Genomic DNA, 18458 nt, shown 5'->3' with positions numbered 1-18458 from the left:
AGACCAGAACTTCTTCTCCCTTTTCCCAGTGGGGTGGCAGCACAGGTCTCTATGAGCTGGCCAGGTGCTCCACCTGGATGGTGCTGGTGGTGACAGTGAGGCAGATGTCCTTATGATGCTCCGCTGTCTTATAGGGGGTCAGGTCAAAAGAACACTGGGGTGGAGGGTTGGGATTGCTGTCCCCACCACCCCCACCCTGGGGGGCTGCCCCAGGGGACTGGAAGTGTGGTGGCTGTGGTTGCTGCTGCTGCTGCTGTTGCGATGCCTGGGAAGCCTGGGCTTGGGCTTGAGCCTGGGCTTGGGCTTGAGCCTGAGCTTGAGCCTGAGCTTGAGCCTGGGCCTGGGCCTGGGCCTGGGCCTGGGCCTGGGCCTGAGCCACTGCTGCCGCTGCTGCTGCTGCCTGCACTTGTTGCTGGAGATCAGGAGGGTTGTGTTTGCGCATATGTTTCATAAGGTACGTTTCCTGGGAGAGATGGTAAAAAAAGAGTTGAGGGGGGAAAAGAGAAGAGGTTACTTATAACTAGCATCTTGGGCTCTTACTTTAAATAGAGCAGTACTTACAATCAGATATATTCAGAAGCCATGGGCAAGTTCACCTCAAGAGCCACTTTCAGGGCTCACTACTGGCTAGAAAGGAGTGGGGGGTCCTTTAGAACAGCAGTTGCCAACCGGTGGTCCCCGGACCACTGGTGGTCCGTGAGGTCCAAAAGGTTGGTGACCGCTCCTTTAGAGTCACCATGGACATTCGAATGGCACAGAAAAAGGCTGTCATTTTCTCAAAGATCTTTGAATGGAACAACTTTAAAACCCTTTTCTGGAGTCTAATGGAAATATGTCACTGAAATCTTTCTCCTCCCAAATTCTCAAGTTGCGTTATTTTGCCTTATGTTCAAGTAAAATAAAGAATCATTGCTTAACGATTCTATAGGCTTAAGGAATCAGGCATCCCCTAAATTCTTCAGCTATGGGTCTGTTAGTTTTTGTTCTGATTCTGTAAGTTGGAGCTAGGGAAACAGCAGATTCACTGCAACAGGTCTTTATCCAGAAAGATGAGGTGAAGTGGATTATAGTCTACAGGCCTATGAGAAAGGAAAGAGAAGACACTGAGCACTCACCGACGTATATGCCCGACTACAGATAGTACAGGTGTACACCTTGGCATGCTTCACTGTATGCGTAGATAGGTGCACCTCTAGTGAGGCTGCATCTGTGTACGCCCGATGACAGTTGTGGCACTTGAAGGGTTTATCTTTGTTGTGTTGCCGTCTGTGGGACTGAGAAAATTGGTAGAAATGAGGATGAGTGTATTGGACTTTTCCCTCTTGCCTCCCAGGTTCTCTCTCCTTTTGAAGGCAGTAGAAATTGCTTCAAATGAAACTTCAGGAGCCACAGGCTAAGAGAAGAAGCATAGCTCATGCAGCACAGACCAGGATCCTGAAAGTTAGAATGATGACTATGCCTGGTCCCACCAGTCCAGTGGTTCTCAAAGTGAGGTATGGGGATTGTTAGGGAATACCAAGACCTTTTTAGGGGATCTATAAGGTCAAAACTATTTTCAAAATAATAATGTTGGCCTTTTCACTTTCATTCTTTCATGACTATATGAGATTAAATGATGCATAATTTTGCAATAGATTGAACACAGCAGACACGAGAATCTAGCCATCTTCTGGTAAGCCATACATTAAAGAAATGTGAAAAAATGTAAAACAATACCATTCTTCTCACTAAATTTTTTGGGGTGTGTGTGTGTTTGGGAATGTTATTTGTGTTTTGCAGTGGGTTTGCTATTTTTTTAAATGAATTACTAAATATCTTCTTCAGTTTTTCAGTTTCACAATATCTATGTAGATAGATATTACCCACATCAACAAAAGCTCTTTGGGTTCCCCAATAATTACTACAAGTGCGAAGGGGTCCTAAAAACATTTAAGAACTGCTATATTAGTCAAATGGCACTTTGACCCTGAGTCTTAAAGTCAAGGCCTCATGCTGAAGGAGGAAAGTTTACCTGCAGATTGGAGAGCTGTGTGAAGGCTTTCTCACAGCCTGGATGTACACATTTGTATGGTCTATCACCGGTGTGGATTCTGCACGGGATGAGAAAACAAGAAAGGGAAAGGATGTCAGCAAGGCCACTTGGGGATTGGCTCCTTAACAAGCCTCCTCAAGGACACTCCTGCCCTCCCACAGGAGTGGGAGTAGTATGAGATGGATCTCCAGGATGCCTCAGCTGCTCTCTGACACAGACCAGGCTGTAGTGCCTGATTTCTGCTCACTGCCTGCCATCCCTCAGCTCAAGATGGGCTCCTCTCTGCTGCGGGAGGAGGGATGGGTGGCACAGCAGCCTAGGGACAGGCAGTTCACAATCTGGTATACAAGAAAGCCCTTACAGTAACTGTCTCTGATGAATGCTCAGAAACATAAGGTCAACACAATGGTAGGGAAAAAGAAACACGTAACACTTTTTCCTTGGCCTCCACTATCCAATTAGAAACTATCTCTTCAACCTCAAGCACTACCCCCAGAGGAAGTCCTAGTGTCAAAGAAAAATACAGTTATGATAATTGTGGAAAGTATCAGTGATATGAATACTTGTACAAACTCCTTCAGGCTTTTCCCAGTACAGCACCCTATGGCAGGAAATGTCTAGTTTAGTATCAATTTGACCTCTTTCCCAATCTCTACGGGGTCCTCCACTGAAATGAGCCAAGGACTTGGAAGATGCATGAACATCTGCTCCTCATTAGGAACTTCAGAACCATCTTTGTGACCAGGTGGTTTTCTGGACCTCTGGTATAAACTCTTGAAAACATCACAGGATATGTCTCCTTGTAAGGAAAGCCCAACTCCTCTTCATAAAGCACGATGTCTGACCACTTTAAGATCACCACATTCAGAAGCAGCCAGGTGTCTATTAAGAGTCTGGACTCCACTTCAACTTGAGATACATTAAAGGACATCAATTCTAGTTGGCAGGCTCACTTCCTCCTAGTCACTTCAGATTCATGGTACAAACAGTAGACATCCTTATGAAGTATGAGCTTTTTCACTGTTTGTAGCTCTTTAAGATTTAAGACATGTTTGGTTTTGTTCTCTACTCCTGGCATCCCTTGGAGCTTGCTTGTTGCTTTGTCACCAGGCTGGTACCCAGCTAAATTCTGTATCTCCCATTCATAAGCAGTGCTCTAAGGACTAGAGGTAACATCTTCAAATGCCCCAGCTTTGGCATCAAGGAGAAAACCTTGCAAGATGTGTGCATGGTTATTTTCAAGGAAGGAAATGAGGAAAATAAAGTTGTCTCTGCTCCAGATCAATCTCTTCCTCCCATGCATCCAGGAATATCAGTCACTGCATCTCCCCAATGTAGCTTTTGCCTCAGAAAGGCTCTCTCTGAGCATCCATGTATTCCTCAAGCTCCATGTTGCTGCTTGTTCTTTTTCCCAGACGCCAGTCGTGTTCTCCTCCAGCCAGGTCTCTCCTCCAGCCAGGTTTCTCCCCCGCCCCCCGCATGCGGGTTGTTGTGTATGTCCGGGGCGGGGGTGGGGAGGGCATGCCAGCAGGGCGGGGGCAGTAGCCCGCCACTCTCCCTTACCGTGTGTGCTGCTGGAGGTGGGAGAGCTGGCGGAAGGCCTTCTGGCAGTAGGAACAGTTGTAGGGCTTGGCCCCCGAGTGGATACGGAGGTGCTGAGCCAGGTAGGAGGTGTTGGCGAAGCTCTTGGAGCAGTGCGGGCACTTGTGGGGCTTGATGGTCTCCGTGTGCATCTTAGAGTGGATCCTGCCGGAGAGGAGAGGAAGGAAGGGGGGAGGAGGAAGCAGTTCGATACCACGGGCTCAGCTCTCTGCTGGGTGAAATGATGTTGCTTGAGGGATGAGTACACCCCCTCCTCCCTCCTCCCAAACACACTCCGGCCTGGAGAGGCTAATGACGAGGACACCAAGATCTAGGTTGTTGCTGATCTTAAGTCGGTGGCTAGAATGGCAGTGAGATGATGAAGAGCTGCAACCCCTGGCTCCTGGTAACCTTAAAGATTTCAGTTTCGTCAACCCTCCGTTTGGTGCTAAGGTTACACACTCACCACAGATACCCTGCTTCCAAACTGTAATTTGAACAAAGACCAATACCGCCTTTTCCCCATGGACCTGAAGTTGAATGCACACCTTGGCTCTGAACTGAAGCATATAGTAAATGCAGGGCCTGCTCTGCAGAAGATTTCCAAACACAGACACAGAGAAACCACAAAAATCGTTCCAGACTTTGGGAGTGAAGACCACAATTTTCCAGGCCCCCCACGCCAAACTCCTAAGACATAGTTTAATTTTCACAAACAGTAATGGGAGAGAATTGAGGCTCCCAAAGGGCAAAATTGAAAAGGAAACGTGTGGAGAGAACAATAGGCACAGGCAAACATGGTCTCAGGGTGGAGGGGTTCAAGGCCATGTAGTGGGGTAAATCAAGAGCAGCCTTACCGGGTGTGCTGCTGGAGGTGAGATAGCTGGCGGAAGGATTTCTCACAGAAGTTACAACTGTAGGGCTTAGCCCCTGAGTGGATACGGATGTGCTGGGCCAGGTAGGAGCTGTTGGCGAAGGTCTTGGAACAATGTGGGCACTTGTGGGGCTTGGTCTCGGTGTGTGACTTGGAGTGGATCTGCATCTCCGACTTTGAGTAGAATGTCAGTGAGCACATCCGGCACCTGGGCCAAGTGAGGGCAGCAGTTAGAACCTTTCCCACCAAGAGGGCATTGCTGAACCCTCCCCTCCACTTCCAAAGAAGCCAACCTTTCTGATCTCTCTCTTATTCCAACTACATTGTAAGGTCCAAGAGAGGAGGAGCTGTTTTGTTTTTATAGTTGAATCTTCTAACACAGCCCAGTACAATATAAATACTCAATACATATCTGCTGAATAATTGGATTCCCAAGTGTGTATAAAAACAAGAATTCAACCAAGGAAGACAGGAAAATCTTATTATGGGCTTTGGCTGATGTGAATTTCGCTGGGCTAGGATCATCAGCTAACTTCTGTTTTCCTTCTGCCTATAATTTTAATTTTAAGAACTCTTTCCTTCAATTCCCCATGTAAAAAGTACATCCATCAGGTATTCCTCAAGCTCCTAAAATGATGAGGACAAACTTGACTAGATTACCCTGGTCTCCTTTCCCATCTTCTTCAGATAACAGCATTCTCTCAGATTTTCTCCTATTTCCTTTTTTGCCATGATTTCTAGAGGGATATGGGTGGGGAAGTATCAGAATTTCAGTACTTGGGAGGGGCTTTTCCAACTCATGTTTATCTGGCCTCCATCCTCTATCTGAGGTTTCACAGCCAACCACCCCCACCCTCTAGGCAATCAAGTGAAAACCACTTTTGCAATGAGGCAAGGTATCTGTTAGGAGTGGGTTGTGTCCCTCAAATATGTAGGAGAAAAAGATTTGCAAAACACCAAGCTTCCGTGCTAAGCCTTTCCTCTTTCCTCACACATGGAGCCAACATTAGCACTTTGGGTTGACGTCAATAGAATCTGAATACACTTTTATTCATCCCCTGAGTTGGTAATCTTCCTGCTCTGACACTGTCCAACAATACCAAGTAAGAAGGCCTCTGAGGACAAATCACAACTGTTCAGACATTATTGGATAAAAGGTGTTTATATGTGAGCTAGAACCCTAACATTCCTAAAAAAGTCACCAGTGCACAACGTGGACTGGTAGAAGGGGCAATAGCCTAGAAGCCAGGTAACTGGGACAAATCCCTCTTCTTTGGGTCCTCCCAATTTATCACTGTAAGAGGGGCTTGGGATGGTGTGAGGGATGATTTCTTTTTCCTGATTCTAGGAGAATCTCTGGAGAATAACTGAGATCAAGGCTACAAAGAACTCTGAGCTCCTCAGAGAAAAAGATATCACTGTTAGCTGGGGTATGGTTTCTATTAATGCTTCTATTAAAATTTTAATCATTAAAGCCAATTTCGTTTTCTCTAGTTACTTGATAACTCTGAAAGAAATTAAATTACCAGTTTACCAATCCCTGACTATTTTCTGGGATGCCCAATCATTGTAGAGGAGATAGGAAGGTTCTGCTTATAGGTAGCACAGTCTAATGGACACAGCCAATGGAAGGCACCCAACAGGAAATCTGGACACCTAGGCTCTCTACTCAGGGTTCAGATATAGGATTGCTCATCAATCCAGACCTTAATTTTCTGGTCTGTAAATAGAGAGATAAATTAAATATCTGCCCCTACAAGGGCCAGCAAACAGAACAGTCAAAAATAAGCCAGTGTTCTCTAATAATAAAACTGTATTGCGCTGGCTGGTATGGATCAGTTAGTTGGGTGTCATCCAGTGCACCAAAAGGTTGCCGGTTGGATTCCCAGTCAGGGCACAGCCTGCGTTCGGGCTCCATCCCCAGTAGGAGGCATGCAGGAGATAGCCGATCGATGTTTCACTCTTACATCAATGTTTCTCTCCTTCTCCCTTCCTGGTTAAAAATCAATAAAAATATCTTTCAAAATAATAAAACTGCATTAATGTTAACAGCACCAGTGTGATGGTTGCGTTCATGCTACTATAGTTTCACTAAGACTGAGGTTAGGAACTGGACACATTGCCACTTGAGAGGGGAAGTGAACTAAAGTTACAAAATAATTTCCCTTGGTTGCTAAAACTTCTTAGAAGTGGAACAACACATTCATTTTAACTCATTTAGCTAGTATATAAGAGTGCTGTTTACATACTTAATATGAAACTAATTATAAAAGAAGAAATAACCATCAGAATTTTCAACTAGACAAGAATCCGCAAAACTTGCCCTAACCGGTTTCGCTCAGTGGATAGAGCGTCGGCCTGCGGACTGAAGGGTCCCGGGTTCGATTCCGGTCAAGGGCATGTACCTTGGTTGGGGGCACATCCCCAGTAGGGGATGTGCAGGAGGCAGCTGATCGATGTTTCTTTCTCATCGATGTTTCTAACTCTATCCCTCTCCCTTCCTCTCTGTAAAAATCAATAAAATAATTTAAAAAAAAAAGAATCCGCAAAACTTAAATTAATCGATAATGGACTAGCAACATAACCAGCAGTCTCAAAAGGTACTAAGTATAATAATGATGATAATAGTAAGAGTTTGCCATTTGTTGTTGTGCCTGACATTGCCCGGGAACTTTGTTTCCACCCCTCACAACAAGCTAGCAAGTATTCTCCCTGTTTTATAGAAAAGAACACTAAGGCTCAGAAAGGTTAAGTAATGTGCCAAAGGACAAACAGTTATTTACTATAAAGCTATGATTTCAGCTAATTTAAAGGTTCCTCACACTAGAGGTATTCAAGGAAAGGTTGGACAGTTATCTTCCAGGAATGTTTAGAGAACTAAAGCTTAGGGAAGAGACAGCATAGGTGACCATTAAAGTATTTCCAAATATGAAATCTTATGGAGCTAAATAAGAGTACAAGTCCTTTAATGCAGTGTCGGGTAGTCGAAAAGAAATCTGATTTAGGAGAGTTGTGGCAGTGGACAGTTAGCGGGGCAGAGAAAAGCCAGCACCCCATATAACTGGGTGCATAGCTCTAGGGGGCACCATTCATATTCAACGAGAGAAAGGTGCCCCTTTGGAGGCATGAAATACAATGGCCTTGCTTACAATAACTATTCTGAATTATCATCCCATTTTTTCCCCTAAGATGCTCAAAAACAATTTCAAATACTCTGATTTTTCCTCAAAACAGTTCCACAAGACAGATGAGGGCCATGATTGACCTTCCATTTTACAGATAGGAACTCTTTAGTCAGAAATAAGTTGACTTGTCCAGAGCAACAGAACCCAATTCCCCCAATACAGTCAAATGCCACCTGCCACAGGAATGGATGTGGTTGACCCACATATGCATCAAAAGAGGAATTTTTTGTGATTAAAAAGATTCCATTGGAACTTCAGAGTTCTGAGTTTCTGAAGAAATCCTGTCCATCTAGAATATAATTAGTTGCCCTTAAATTTCAGAGTTCTCTTTAATCACCTAGGAATAGGGCCGTCAAGAATTCCAAAAACATGGAGGGTGTAGAAAATCCCAACAGGGCTTCCTTCTAATTGTGTATTCACATTTCTTTCCATTTAAACAATTTGAGAAGTCCAGAGATAGCTTTAATGTGGGTCCAAAAAACTAATAAACAAGAAAACCTTGGCAGAATCAGAGGACCCTGATCCATGTGAAGGGTTCCACAGGGTGCCAGAGAACACGTCCTCCCCCCACTACTTCTAACACAGAAAATTTTGTTTAGGTGAACCTCCATGTCACAATGACCTCACTTTAAGCAAATACATAAAAATCCAGATTTCTACAAAATATATTTAAGAGGGATTTTCATTTTGTGAAATGATATATAAAATAATGCCTTTAAATTAATCAAACTTATCAGGTACCTTTATAATATGATATGATGTAAACATTTTCCAGGAACACTTTTATTGTATAAAGTGGGATATACCTGTAATAATAAAGCTGCAATGAACTTTCAGATTATAAACTGAATTCTGCAATGCTCTACACTTTCTGCATAGCAACATTCCTCTCATTTTCACTTACAAAGAGGGATTTAAATTCTCTGTAGTTGTAGCTGCTCTCTACAAAAGTGTACAACACAATAAATGCTAACTACTTTTATCTCTTTTGAAGTTCCCAACATTTCAAATCTTATCTGATATATACTCCCAACAAATGGGAGGCAAAAACAGAATTCTCCCCATTTTATAGATGAGGAAACTGAGGCCCAGAGAGGGGGAAAGGACTTGCCCAGGGTCACACAGCAAGTTCGTGGTGGAGCCGGGAACTGAATCCATGAGCCCAAGGCTCTGTCCATTTCCTGTGCCGCAGTTCCCTTCGCTCCTAAAATGGGAACAACATTGCCCATCTCGGTACACTAAGGACAGACCCAGTCTCCCAGCCATGCATATCTGCCCCTGTCTGCATCAAAGCTGTGGCAGTGGTCATCCTACTCTAAACACTGGGACCAAACTCCCCAAACCCACTAGGGCCCTTGATAGGTCTGAAGGAAATTAAAAGATTTCCAATGTTCAAAGGACAGGGAAGTTTGCTTATGTAATTATTTTTGTACAGTATCACATGCAAATATAATGCTTTTTGGCCATGGACAACTTAAAGGCAGTAAAGAATCAAAATGACTTCCATGAATCAGAGAGTAAGCAGTCATTTTATAAGCATAAGTGGGGGAAGGGAGGCATCTTATTCCTCCCACCTTTTTATATAGACCCCTCCTATTATCTCAACCATGCAGGGTCAGGCTGGCTAAATGCACAAATATGGCTCAAGAACCAGTGGATGGCATACTGGTGAGGGGCTTACCAGAAAGGTTTCTTGGAAAAATGGGAATGGAAAATGCAGAAAGCAAAAAGGAGCTGGAGATAGAATCTCAAACCCAGTCTAAAGCCTCATTACAAGAAAGACCTCCATTATGCCACTCAAAAATAACTCAATGCTGATGACCCCAAAGGGTCTCCATCCTGGGGGAAAAGGCACCAGAGAAGTGCTAGAAGCTCTACCTTCCTGCCCCGTGGCAAAATACCTGACATGCATGTGGATCTGAGGTGTAAAGCTGGCAGAGCATACAGCCTGATTAGGGGCAAGACACAGATAGGGTAGGGAAGCTGAGACAGGGATCCTCACCCCATCCTGCCCCAGGATGACTCATACCTATAGGTCTTGCCGTCTTTCTGATGGTCATCATCATCCTCAGGAGAGAGGACATAGGGGTCGTTCATCTCGGGCAACCCTGATTCCAACATCCGCTTCTTCTTTCGGCCCCGGTGGGGCTTTGGAGCCACACTGCCACCTCCACCTCCACCGCCGCCTCCTTCCTCTGTTAGGGTTGATGATACCTTCTTGGAGAGGTCAGGGACCACCTGCAGGGCTTGTGAGCCAGGGGGAAGAGCTGAGACAATCATGGGAGCCGAAATGGGGAAGGTCTGAGCTGATGAGGCTGTGGTCACAAGGGAGCCTGAGGGGGACGTGATTACCAAACCAGGACCTAGGATTGGGAGAAAAAGGAGATGGTGTCATGTTGTCCAGTTCTGATCCTAATCCTATTTCATTTCCCCAGATCATTGTCTAATTAAACCCTCACCACCTCCCCAGCCCAGAGTATATAGGAAACCCCAAACCCTGTAGAAAAATAATGGTCTCCTAACCCCTGTCCCCACCCCAACCCCAGTAACAGTGAGATTTACCCCTTGATTGACTCCCTTCTCTTCTCCACCTCTGAGAACAGGAGACTCCTTGATTCAGAGAAGGAAAGAATGTCACCTCCTCAAAGGCAGGGACCGCATCTTCTACTTCTTTGTATCCCCCACAATGCCTAGAGCATTGCTAGGCACACAGTAGGCTCTTAATAAAAATTTGATTGAGTAATCAAACACATTTCCCACTCCCCATGTTGTAGGAGCCCTCCAGCCTGGGGTACTGATCATGGAAGATCAACACCTCAGATTGGAGAAGAGCAGAGTTGCTCACCAGCAGTCATTAATCCTGTAGACGGCACAGGGACCACCGTGATATTCTGGGTAACGGATGCCTGGCTATGTGGGGTCAGCTGGTCTGACTTGGACTCTGTGTCCATACTGATGCCTGAGGGCAGGGACACTGAGGCAGGCACTGTCAACAAGGTGGGGTAGTGGGGTGGAGCCAGCCCACAGCCCTTCTCTGGCAACAGCTGATCCTTCATCTTGTTGATGAACATCGTGTTCTCAATCTGAAAGAAATGGAAAGGGAAGAAAACAAACTGATAGTCACCAGATGGGAAGGGGTAGGGGAATGAGCAAAAAAGGTGAAGAACACTAGGAAGTACAAACTGCCAGTAATAAAAATAGCTACGGGATATAAAGTACAGCATAGGGAATATGGTCAATAATATGGTAAAATAACTTATAAATGGTGCCAGATGAGTACTAGACTTATGGGGAGTAGGGGGGTCACTTTGTAAATTATATACATGTCTAATCACTATGATGTACACCTAAAACTAATATGTCAACTATAATGATAAATAAATAAATAAATAAATAAACAAATAAATAAATAGGAGGGGAGGGAAGTGGCCTCTTAAGGAAGAGTCTGATTTTGTCTGCTCCCTAAGCACTTAGCATTGTCTGTCCTCCTTGGATATCAACGAATGATAGTTAATAATTTTGTGTTTCTAGCGAGAAGCCAAACAGAAACACTACACAGTTCTCAGTGATGGGGACCTGATGAAAAAGCAGGTGGTTTGTCTTTCTTCAGTCTCCACCTGCTTCAGTCTCCGAGTAGCAAGTAGAACTTACTACTCAGAGTTGAAAAAAGTACACCATGGGGGAGGAGCAAAAAAGCAAACCCCACCTACCTGTCCTGAGACTGTGGGGATAGAAGGCCAGAAGTATGGGTTAGAATTGAAGTGAGATTCTTCCATTCTACCTGAAGAAAGAGAGACCACATCACACTCAGGAATAAATCTGAAGCTTAGCAATGGAGAAGTGGAGATGAGGAGTTCCTGATTTCTTCTTTGACAGCATGGCTGGGAATTAGTGGTCAAGACCTTAGGATCTAGCGTATTAGTCCCATTGGTCAGAACCACTCAGCACTATACCCCTATCCAATAGAGGCTATCCTAGTTAAGATGCTGATGAAAGAACTTATACACATCTCAGTTACCCACAGAATGTTTCCCATATCCCAAGAAAACAGAATTGGTATTACTTTGCTTTGCTGGGGAAAAAAAAAAGAAAGAAAAGAAACTGAAGTCATGAGAGGGAAAGGGATGTGCCCAAAGTCCCACAAAGCAAACTACTGATTAGCTTCAAACAGCAGGGTACCTATCACTGTTCCTCTTTTCCTTTATTCCTTAAATTCTCCTTCCTTTAAATAAAACATTTCTGAGTTTCAAGCGACACATCTATAGTTCTATGAAGCTTGAAAAGGTTCTAGGCCAGAACACAAAATGCCCAAGGGAATAAAAGAATGAAATTGGCAGGAATCAAAATTAAGGTATTTTTTGTGTACCATATGATACCTGGGGACCATACCGCACTGATCCCAAGGTCTAAGAACATCCATGGTGCTACACTGGACACCACACATGTTGGGCTGAGCAGTGAGAATCCCACGAGTACAGAACCGAGGCATCTCACCACTCACTCATTTTTACATTCTGATCACTTCTAGAAAGGCTTATTTGACAGTATGATGGTCAAGAGTAGCTTCCCAAAATTCTGGACCAGGAAAGATCCAGCCCAGAAGAAAGCAGGTGAAGAGGGAGAATGAGACTGGTAGAATGTGGAAACAAGTAACAGCAGGAAATAAACATGATCACTCTGAGCCAAGAGCAGCCAAGCTCCAGGTGGGAAAGGACCTGTGACCTACAACTACAGGTCCTGCAGAGGAAATGCTGGCAGCAGATACCAGAGATACTAAAACCTGGAGGGTAGACTGAGCACAGAAACTTGGTTTCAAGTAGTGACTAAGGAAATGGGGAAGATCTTCAACAAAAGAAGTGAGGCATAAAGGATCTCTCTCTAAAAGTAACCCTGTTCCTTATCTTTCTCCAGAAGTCTCGTCACATTTTTTGCTCTACTAAACAGCACCCTCAATTTTCATAAATCCTATAAAGGGAAGAAGAATTAAATTTCAGCCTACTTTTTCCTAAACAGTAGCAAGGGAGAGAGGCAATGCACCAAATCTGTGATGACAGCTTCACACAAATGAAGCTCAATATTAAATGACCGAGGATTGATTGCAGGTAAATCCTGCTCCCTGAGTTATAAAATACAATAAAGTCAGACAGTCTCCGAAACAGGTGCTGACCCTTTCCTCCCAGCATTTGGGGCCTCAGGTCCTCCTCAGGCAAGATAAATCAAGAAACAATAAAATTAGTTTAGGGGATCCAATCTTGCCAACCTTCTCAGGAGGCACAGATCACATCTTGGACCTCTCCAGGGTCTCTAACATAGGACTCATCACCCAGGAAGAAACTCCATATTTAATCAACTAAACTGACAGTGGACTCCACACATTCAGATTTTGAAAATATTGCAAGGGGTTCAAATCTTAACTCACAACCCCATTTTGTCTAACACTCCAGCTGAAAGAAATGAACAGCAAAAGTGGTAATGTATAAAAGAAATGTAGCAGAGAATTAGGCTGGAGAGTAAAAGAAAGGAGGGTCTAATATATAATATCCCTCTAAAGACTCAAGGAAATAAACACATTACGGACTTGAAAATTTAGGAAGGAGGAACTGAGAGCCTGAAAATATGAATGTCCTCAGATAGGATTCCTGTGATAAGGCCTCTCCCTCCCCAAAAAGATTGTATCTATTCATACTGTCCTACAAGTGACTCAGGTGAAGCAGTTTCTGAGGGAACTAGGGGGCATACAAAGTGATGTGGTGGACAATATCACCACCACCATCACCACTGACATCTATTAGTGTGTTCAAGATACTGTTCTAAGCACTTCACAACTTCACATGATTAAATAATTCTATTAAGTAGGGTACTGTAATCCCATTTTTCAAACAAGGAAACTGGAGGAAAACAGTAAATAACAGAGCAACTTAGGGAAAGGGGTTCAAAACCATACAACTGAAGTACATACTCTGTCACTGTGATTTGATTCACGAAATAAAATTAAGAATATTTCCAGGAGCTGAAACCAGTTTGGCTCAGTGGATAGAGCGTCGGCCTGCGAACTGAAAGGTCCCAGGTTCGATTCCGGTCAAGGGCATGTACCTTGGTTGCGGGCACATCCCCAGTGGGAGGTGTGCAGGAGGCAGCTGATCGATGTTTCTCTCTCATCGATGTTTCTAGCTCTCTATCCCTCTCCCTTCCTCTCTGTAAAATATCAATAAAATATATTTAAAAAAAAAAAAAAAAAGAATATTTCCAGGAATAGACTATGCATTTTTCAGGTAGTTCTCATTAATGTTTTAAAAAATGAAGTTCTGATGACAACAATTAAAGATGATACTCTCTGTCCACATCGTGTGAAAACTTACTTAGCCACAATAACTGATTTTAGAATTATGGAGTCTGAGTAAAAAGGCCAGGCTGTCCAGGGGGGCCCCTCCACTTCCATGGATACCCAATCTATCACTCTGCTTTGGTTCCTAAGAGAACAAAGCTGAAGATCAGAACCACAGCTGGTCCTAGAACAAAATGATAAATGTGCTCTGTGGACTTCTGATAAAAATGTCAGTCCAAAATGGGGGTTCATGGAGAGTACTGCTAGGCCAACTAGAAGCAATATTTGCCTGCATAATGACACCTGATAAATGCTATAATGCTGTTCTGAAAAGGCTAACTTAAAACTCTGTATCCCTGAAATGAGATCAAATGGAGAATCAAGAAGGCTCATACCAGAAATACATATAAATGGGGCCCCCAGAGTTGTGTAACAGGGTGCCCCTGGGACAAGACCAGTCAAATACCTGTTTACTTTACCACTTATCCTCTTAACTCTTTCTGGCATGAAACTCTCAGCAAACTATCCTGACACACAAGCAGGCATGCATTAACAGTCCGAAACCTTAAGAAATCCAATGATATTATGAGGAAATCTCATCTCTACAGAGGAGCAGTTTTGATGACTATGCTAATATACTAAAACAGCACTGGTTTACCCTAGACCAGTGGTCGGCAAACTCATTAGTCAACAGAGCGGCAAACCATGGCTCGCGAGCCGCAGTTTGCCGACCACTGCCCTAGACTGAGAAAACTTCTAGTACAGTTCCAAAGAGCAGGAAAGGAAAAACACAGTAAGTGGGGAGAAGTATATTGGCAGATTGAAAATCTGGGTTCTAATTTCAACTTTACCACTGCACTGTTAATAAGAAGGGAGGTTTACTATAATTAAGTTGGACAGTACTTTTCTTTCAAGAGGTTCAAGGAACTACATATTTATTTCTTTTTCAATCTCAAAAGAAATCTTGGAAGCACTGAAATGAAGAAAAAGACAGTATTACATAGCATCCATGAAACACATAGTAGGACTTGAACTCTTAACCAGAGCTCTATCCATCTGTCCATCCTTCCATAGTGCTACCAGCCATCCAGGAATAAAGATGTCACTGCCCCCGGTATGCGGTTTTTGTATACATGATGAAGACCACCACCTCTTTCCGGGTACTTACTATTTTTTGCTGTTTTTTCAAATACAGCATGGTTTTCTTTTCTCAGATAAGTAATATTCTTTTAACTGTTAGAAAAATCATGAAATACACCAACCACCTAGGAATCAAGACTTTTGGAATCTAATTTTACGATTATCAGGGGATGACTGAATAACTTATAACTCTAAAGTTTTTATTTGGGTAAAGGATGGAACAGAATAAACCCCTTTTAAAAAATTCACACGGCATATAATTACAGAATGAAGGCAGCACAAAACAGAAAAAAAAAAATGCTCAAAGTACTCCTGAAAGGAACAAAGAAAAATATTTCCATGTGATGAGAACTATTAGGAACAATTAGTTAAAATTATATAAAGACCACATAATTACAAAGGAACTACCCCAAAGTATCAGTTCTATAGCCTCCAGCTCAGTAATCACCAACTAGAAGCACTTATAAGAAATAGAGATGCAAAGAACAATCAATTCAAATTCAACTACAGAAAGAACTTGACTCACAGATCTCAGACATTTCTATTGAGCAAAACTGTTCCAAAATGCACAACTGCAGAAAGGTTGCAATATTAGTTAAGGGCCTGAAGTGAAGAAACAGAGAACCATTTTTAACTCAGTAAGCGGACAAAGTCTTTTTCTCAGGTCCTAAGGACATTCAAGGACTGTCCCAAAAGTATTTGGGGCCTTCCTACTACCTGTAAACTCTCCCAAGTACAAAATAACTCTGAACAGGTTTATCCCAATTCTATTGGAAAAGACCATCACACCACATCTATTTGAGACCAACAGGACCACTACCACCACAGAGCTGGCAATCTGGGCCGTCACCATCTACCCTGGGCACTGCTAGACCATCATACCCCGTATCCAGTGGGAAGAATATTCAGTGGTTCCCCTTGCCCTGTTCATTCCACTATAAATAATGGATTTAGGCAATGTGAGGCAGGGGGAAAAAAGGCTGGGGTCAGGGAATATGCACCTAATATTTAATCATGAACCTGGCTCAGAAACCTATGGGAAACACATTTTATAAACCAGCCTCGAATTGATTTTTAGGAGACACATCTCTAGGATTATAAGCTCTGAACTCAAAACTCTTTTGAATCAATACATTGTCGTTTTCAGGCTACCTAAAACTCTATCACCATCAAATCTTGTATTTTGAATTCTTCATACAGTTTTATCCACTTCAAACTACCTATGAACCTGCTGAAAGCTTCACCCTGTCATATCAAATTCAAATAACTGCCATAGATTCAATCACTCAACAGATCCACTTCAAACACTAAGCTGTAATATTAAGGATATAGACCCCACTCTAAACTCAACTCTGCTGGTTCCAAATATCGGAAAGCAACTCCATAAGCTATGCCACAAGGACTATACTAGCAACTAGGACCCATTTGTCCCCAGAGTAGAAATAAGTTTCTCCTTTGGACGCAATGCAGTGCTACTCCACAATTTCACGTGCACATTTCAAATTCATTCCTGATGAGTACTGGTGGAAATGGAAGGTGATGGGGACATAGACAACTTTTTACACAAAAACTTCCTGTGTACCCCCAAGAGACAGCAGAAAAAGGTTGATTTTTCTCCCACAGCAAACACCAGTATTACAATTGCTATTACTTAAAGAATTCTGTCCTACTGTCTCCCAAAGAAACCTATTTTATTATGACCCCTTCTCCACCCAAAACCAGAAAAACCATTAACCCAAAATTGTCTTACCCTCTCTCTCTCTTCCTCCTGTTGTTTTATTCTTTCTCCTTTCCAGGGCTCCTGAACTTTCTGTAAACAAATTGTCTGGGTTACACGGGCCAGTTAAGGGTGCAGACACCAGAGAACTGTGGAGGAATTCTTTGACTGTCAGCTGTCAGTCCGAAAGGCAGGTGGACCCCCAGCCAACAATCCAAAAGTGCAAGGATATAATAACAGGAGTGCAGTGCCACCCGTATGTAGATACAAGGGAAATAAATCTAACTCCCAGATACTAAAATGATCTCTATCACCAGTGTTTGGGTTCCACTCCTGAAGAAGACACTGATTCTTCTTCGATCCTCAGGGCCAAAGGTAACCAGGGGCCAGAGAACAGAAGAGTTGGAAGAGAAAGGTCCCTGCCCTAAGGATTGGCTCAGAGGGAAAACTGGGGACTAGGGGGATGCACAAGCCCTTGTGTCAGGCACAGTGCCAGTTCAGGCCCAGCCACTTCCTCTGGTCTCCCCCCCTCCACTTCGGTGAGGACTTCGTCCCTGCCTACCAAAGGCCTTGCACCAAAAAGTACCTCCCTCAGGCTGCACAGTGGTCTATCTATTGGAGACCCCAGCTGTCCCCCCAACACCTTTGCTCCCTTGAAACAGCCCTGGCAGCTTTCTCCTGAGGTCGCCGCCCACCCCTTCATCAAAGACCCTTCTTTTGGGACGTCCCTCCTTCTCCTCCAGGGAGCTGAACTCTGCCACCCACCAGACAGACACCCGCCCCCTAAGCCCCCCCATTCCTCCTCATCGCCCGCTCCTCCACAACCACTTCCGGTTCCGGGACGGACACACGTACAGTCACACCGTGAAGCCCCCCCTTTTACGCCCCCCCACAGCGAGAAGGGGAGGGGGGAGGAGCAGAGGCTTGGCGCGCGCCGGCTGCAGCGGCGCGAGACTCACCCAGCGGCGACGGCAGCGGCGGCGCCAGAGCGCGGGAGGGGCGGCGTCGGCTGGGAGAGGAAGGAGCCGATTGGGGTGGGAGGACCGAAGGGGGCGAGGGGAAGGGGAGCGCGCGGTGGAGTGCGCGGGCACGCACTTTAGGCGCGAGACAGACCCACACACTCTCACACACGAAATGCGTGCGAGACACCCGCAGGGCGGGGGCTCCAGGCAGTGGGTGGCCCCCTTTCTACCGCCCTCCCTCCCCCTAACACTCACCCGGAAGTGGTGCTGCCGCTAGTGCTCCTGAGAACCCCAATTCCTCCACGCCCCCTCCCCCCCACCCCCCCACACGGTCCAAGTTGAGCCGCCACAGAGAGAAGGCGGGAGCGCCGGAAACGAAAAAGGGGGGAGGGAGGGAAATAGCAATGTAGGGGGGGCGGCAATTGGGAAGGGGGGGAAAATGCAAAGGTCGAGTCACTTCCGGAAACGGTAGAGCACATCCGGCGCCGCTCGCGCCAGGAATCCTGAGGACAAGTTACGCCGAGGAGGGGCGGAAGTGGCTTCGGCTCCGGGACCCGGTGGAACCCTCCGTGGATGTGACGCCACAACGGAAGTGAAGGAGGGTTCTGCTGAGGGCAGAAGCTGAACCTTCCTTTCCGAACG

The 18458-nt window shown here is 44.7% G+C and overlaps 1 protein-coding gene across 10 annotated transcripts; it reads right to left on the bottom strand.

Moving 5' to 3' along the window:
- Positions 1-36: 36 nt before the first annotated feature.
- Positions 37-18097, bottom strand: ZNF384 (zinc finger protein 384). 10 transcript variants are annotated; one of them, XM_080661479.1, is made up of 12 exons: positions 17814-18011; positions 16888-16947; positions 11383-11453; positions 10518-10755; positions 10235-10282; positions 9702-10035; positions 8784-8876; positions 4471-4695; positions 3596-3778; positions 2012-2090; positions 1116-1274; positions 37-463 (listed from the first exon to the last, which is right to left on the bottom strand). In XM_080661479.1, the coding sequence occupies exons 3-12, from the start codon at positions 11446-11448 to the stop codon at positions 50-52; spliced, it is 1839 nt and encodes a 612-aa protein (XP_080517605.1). In that variant the 5' UTR covers positions 11449-11453; positions 16888-16947; positions 17814-18011; the 3' UTR covers positions 37-49. The 10 variants fall into 10 exon arrangements, with proteins under 10 accessions (XP_080517605.1, XP_080517608.1, XP_080517607.1 ...); XM_080661482.1 differs by lacking the exons at positions 16888-16947; positions 17814-18011 and adding an exon at positions 18072-18097; XM_080661481.1 differs by lacking the exon at positions 16888-16947.
- Positions 18098-18458: the final 361 nt, after the last annotated feature.

The sequence above is a fragment of the Plecotus auritus genome, assembly GCF_963455305.1.
Source record: "Plecotus auritus genome assembly, chromosome: 3".
Lineage (NCBI taxonomy): Eukaryota > Metazoa > Chordata > Mammalia > Chiroptera > Vespertilionidae > Plecotus > Plecotus auritus.
The sequence above is the reverse complement of the archived record's forward strand: the minus strand, read 5'-3'. Positions and strand labels throughout refer to the sequence as shown.

What these genes read in the sequence shown, in the direction of transcription:
- ZNF384 (XM_080661482.1), bottom strand. Translation starts at nt 11,448, where the DNA reads ATGGAAGAATCTCACTTCAATTCTAACCCATACTTCTGGCCTTCTATC. An exon ending in AACTTGCTGTGTGACCCTGG is followed by an intron (nt 4,696 to 8,783) that starts GCAAGTCCTTTC and finishes CACTTGGCCCAG; the next exon opens with GTGCCGGATGTGCTCACTGA. An exon ending in CACCTCCAGCAGCACACACG is followed by an intron (nt 2,091 to 3,595) that starts GTAAGGGAGAGT and finishes CATCCCGTGCAG; the next exon opens with AATCCACACCGGTGATAGAC.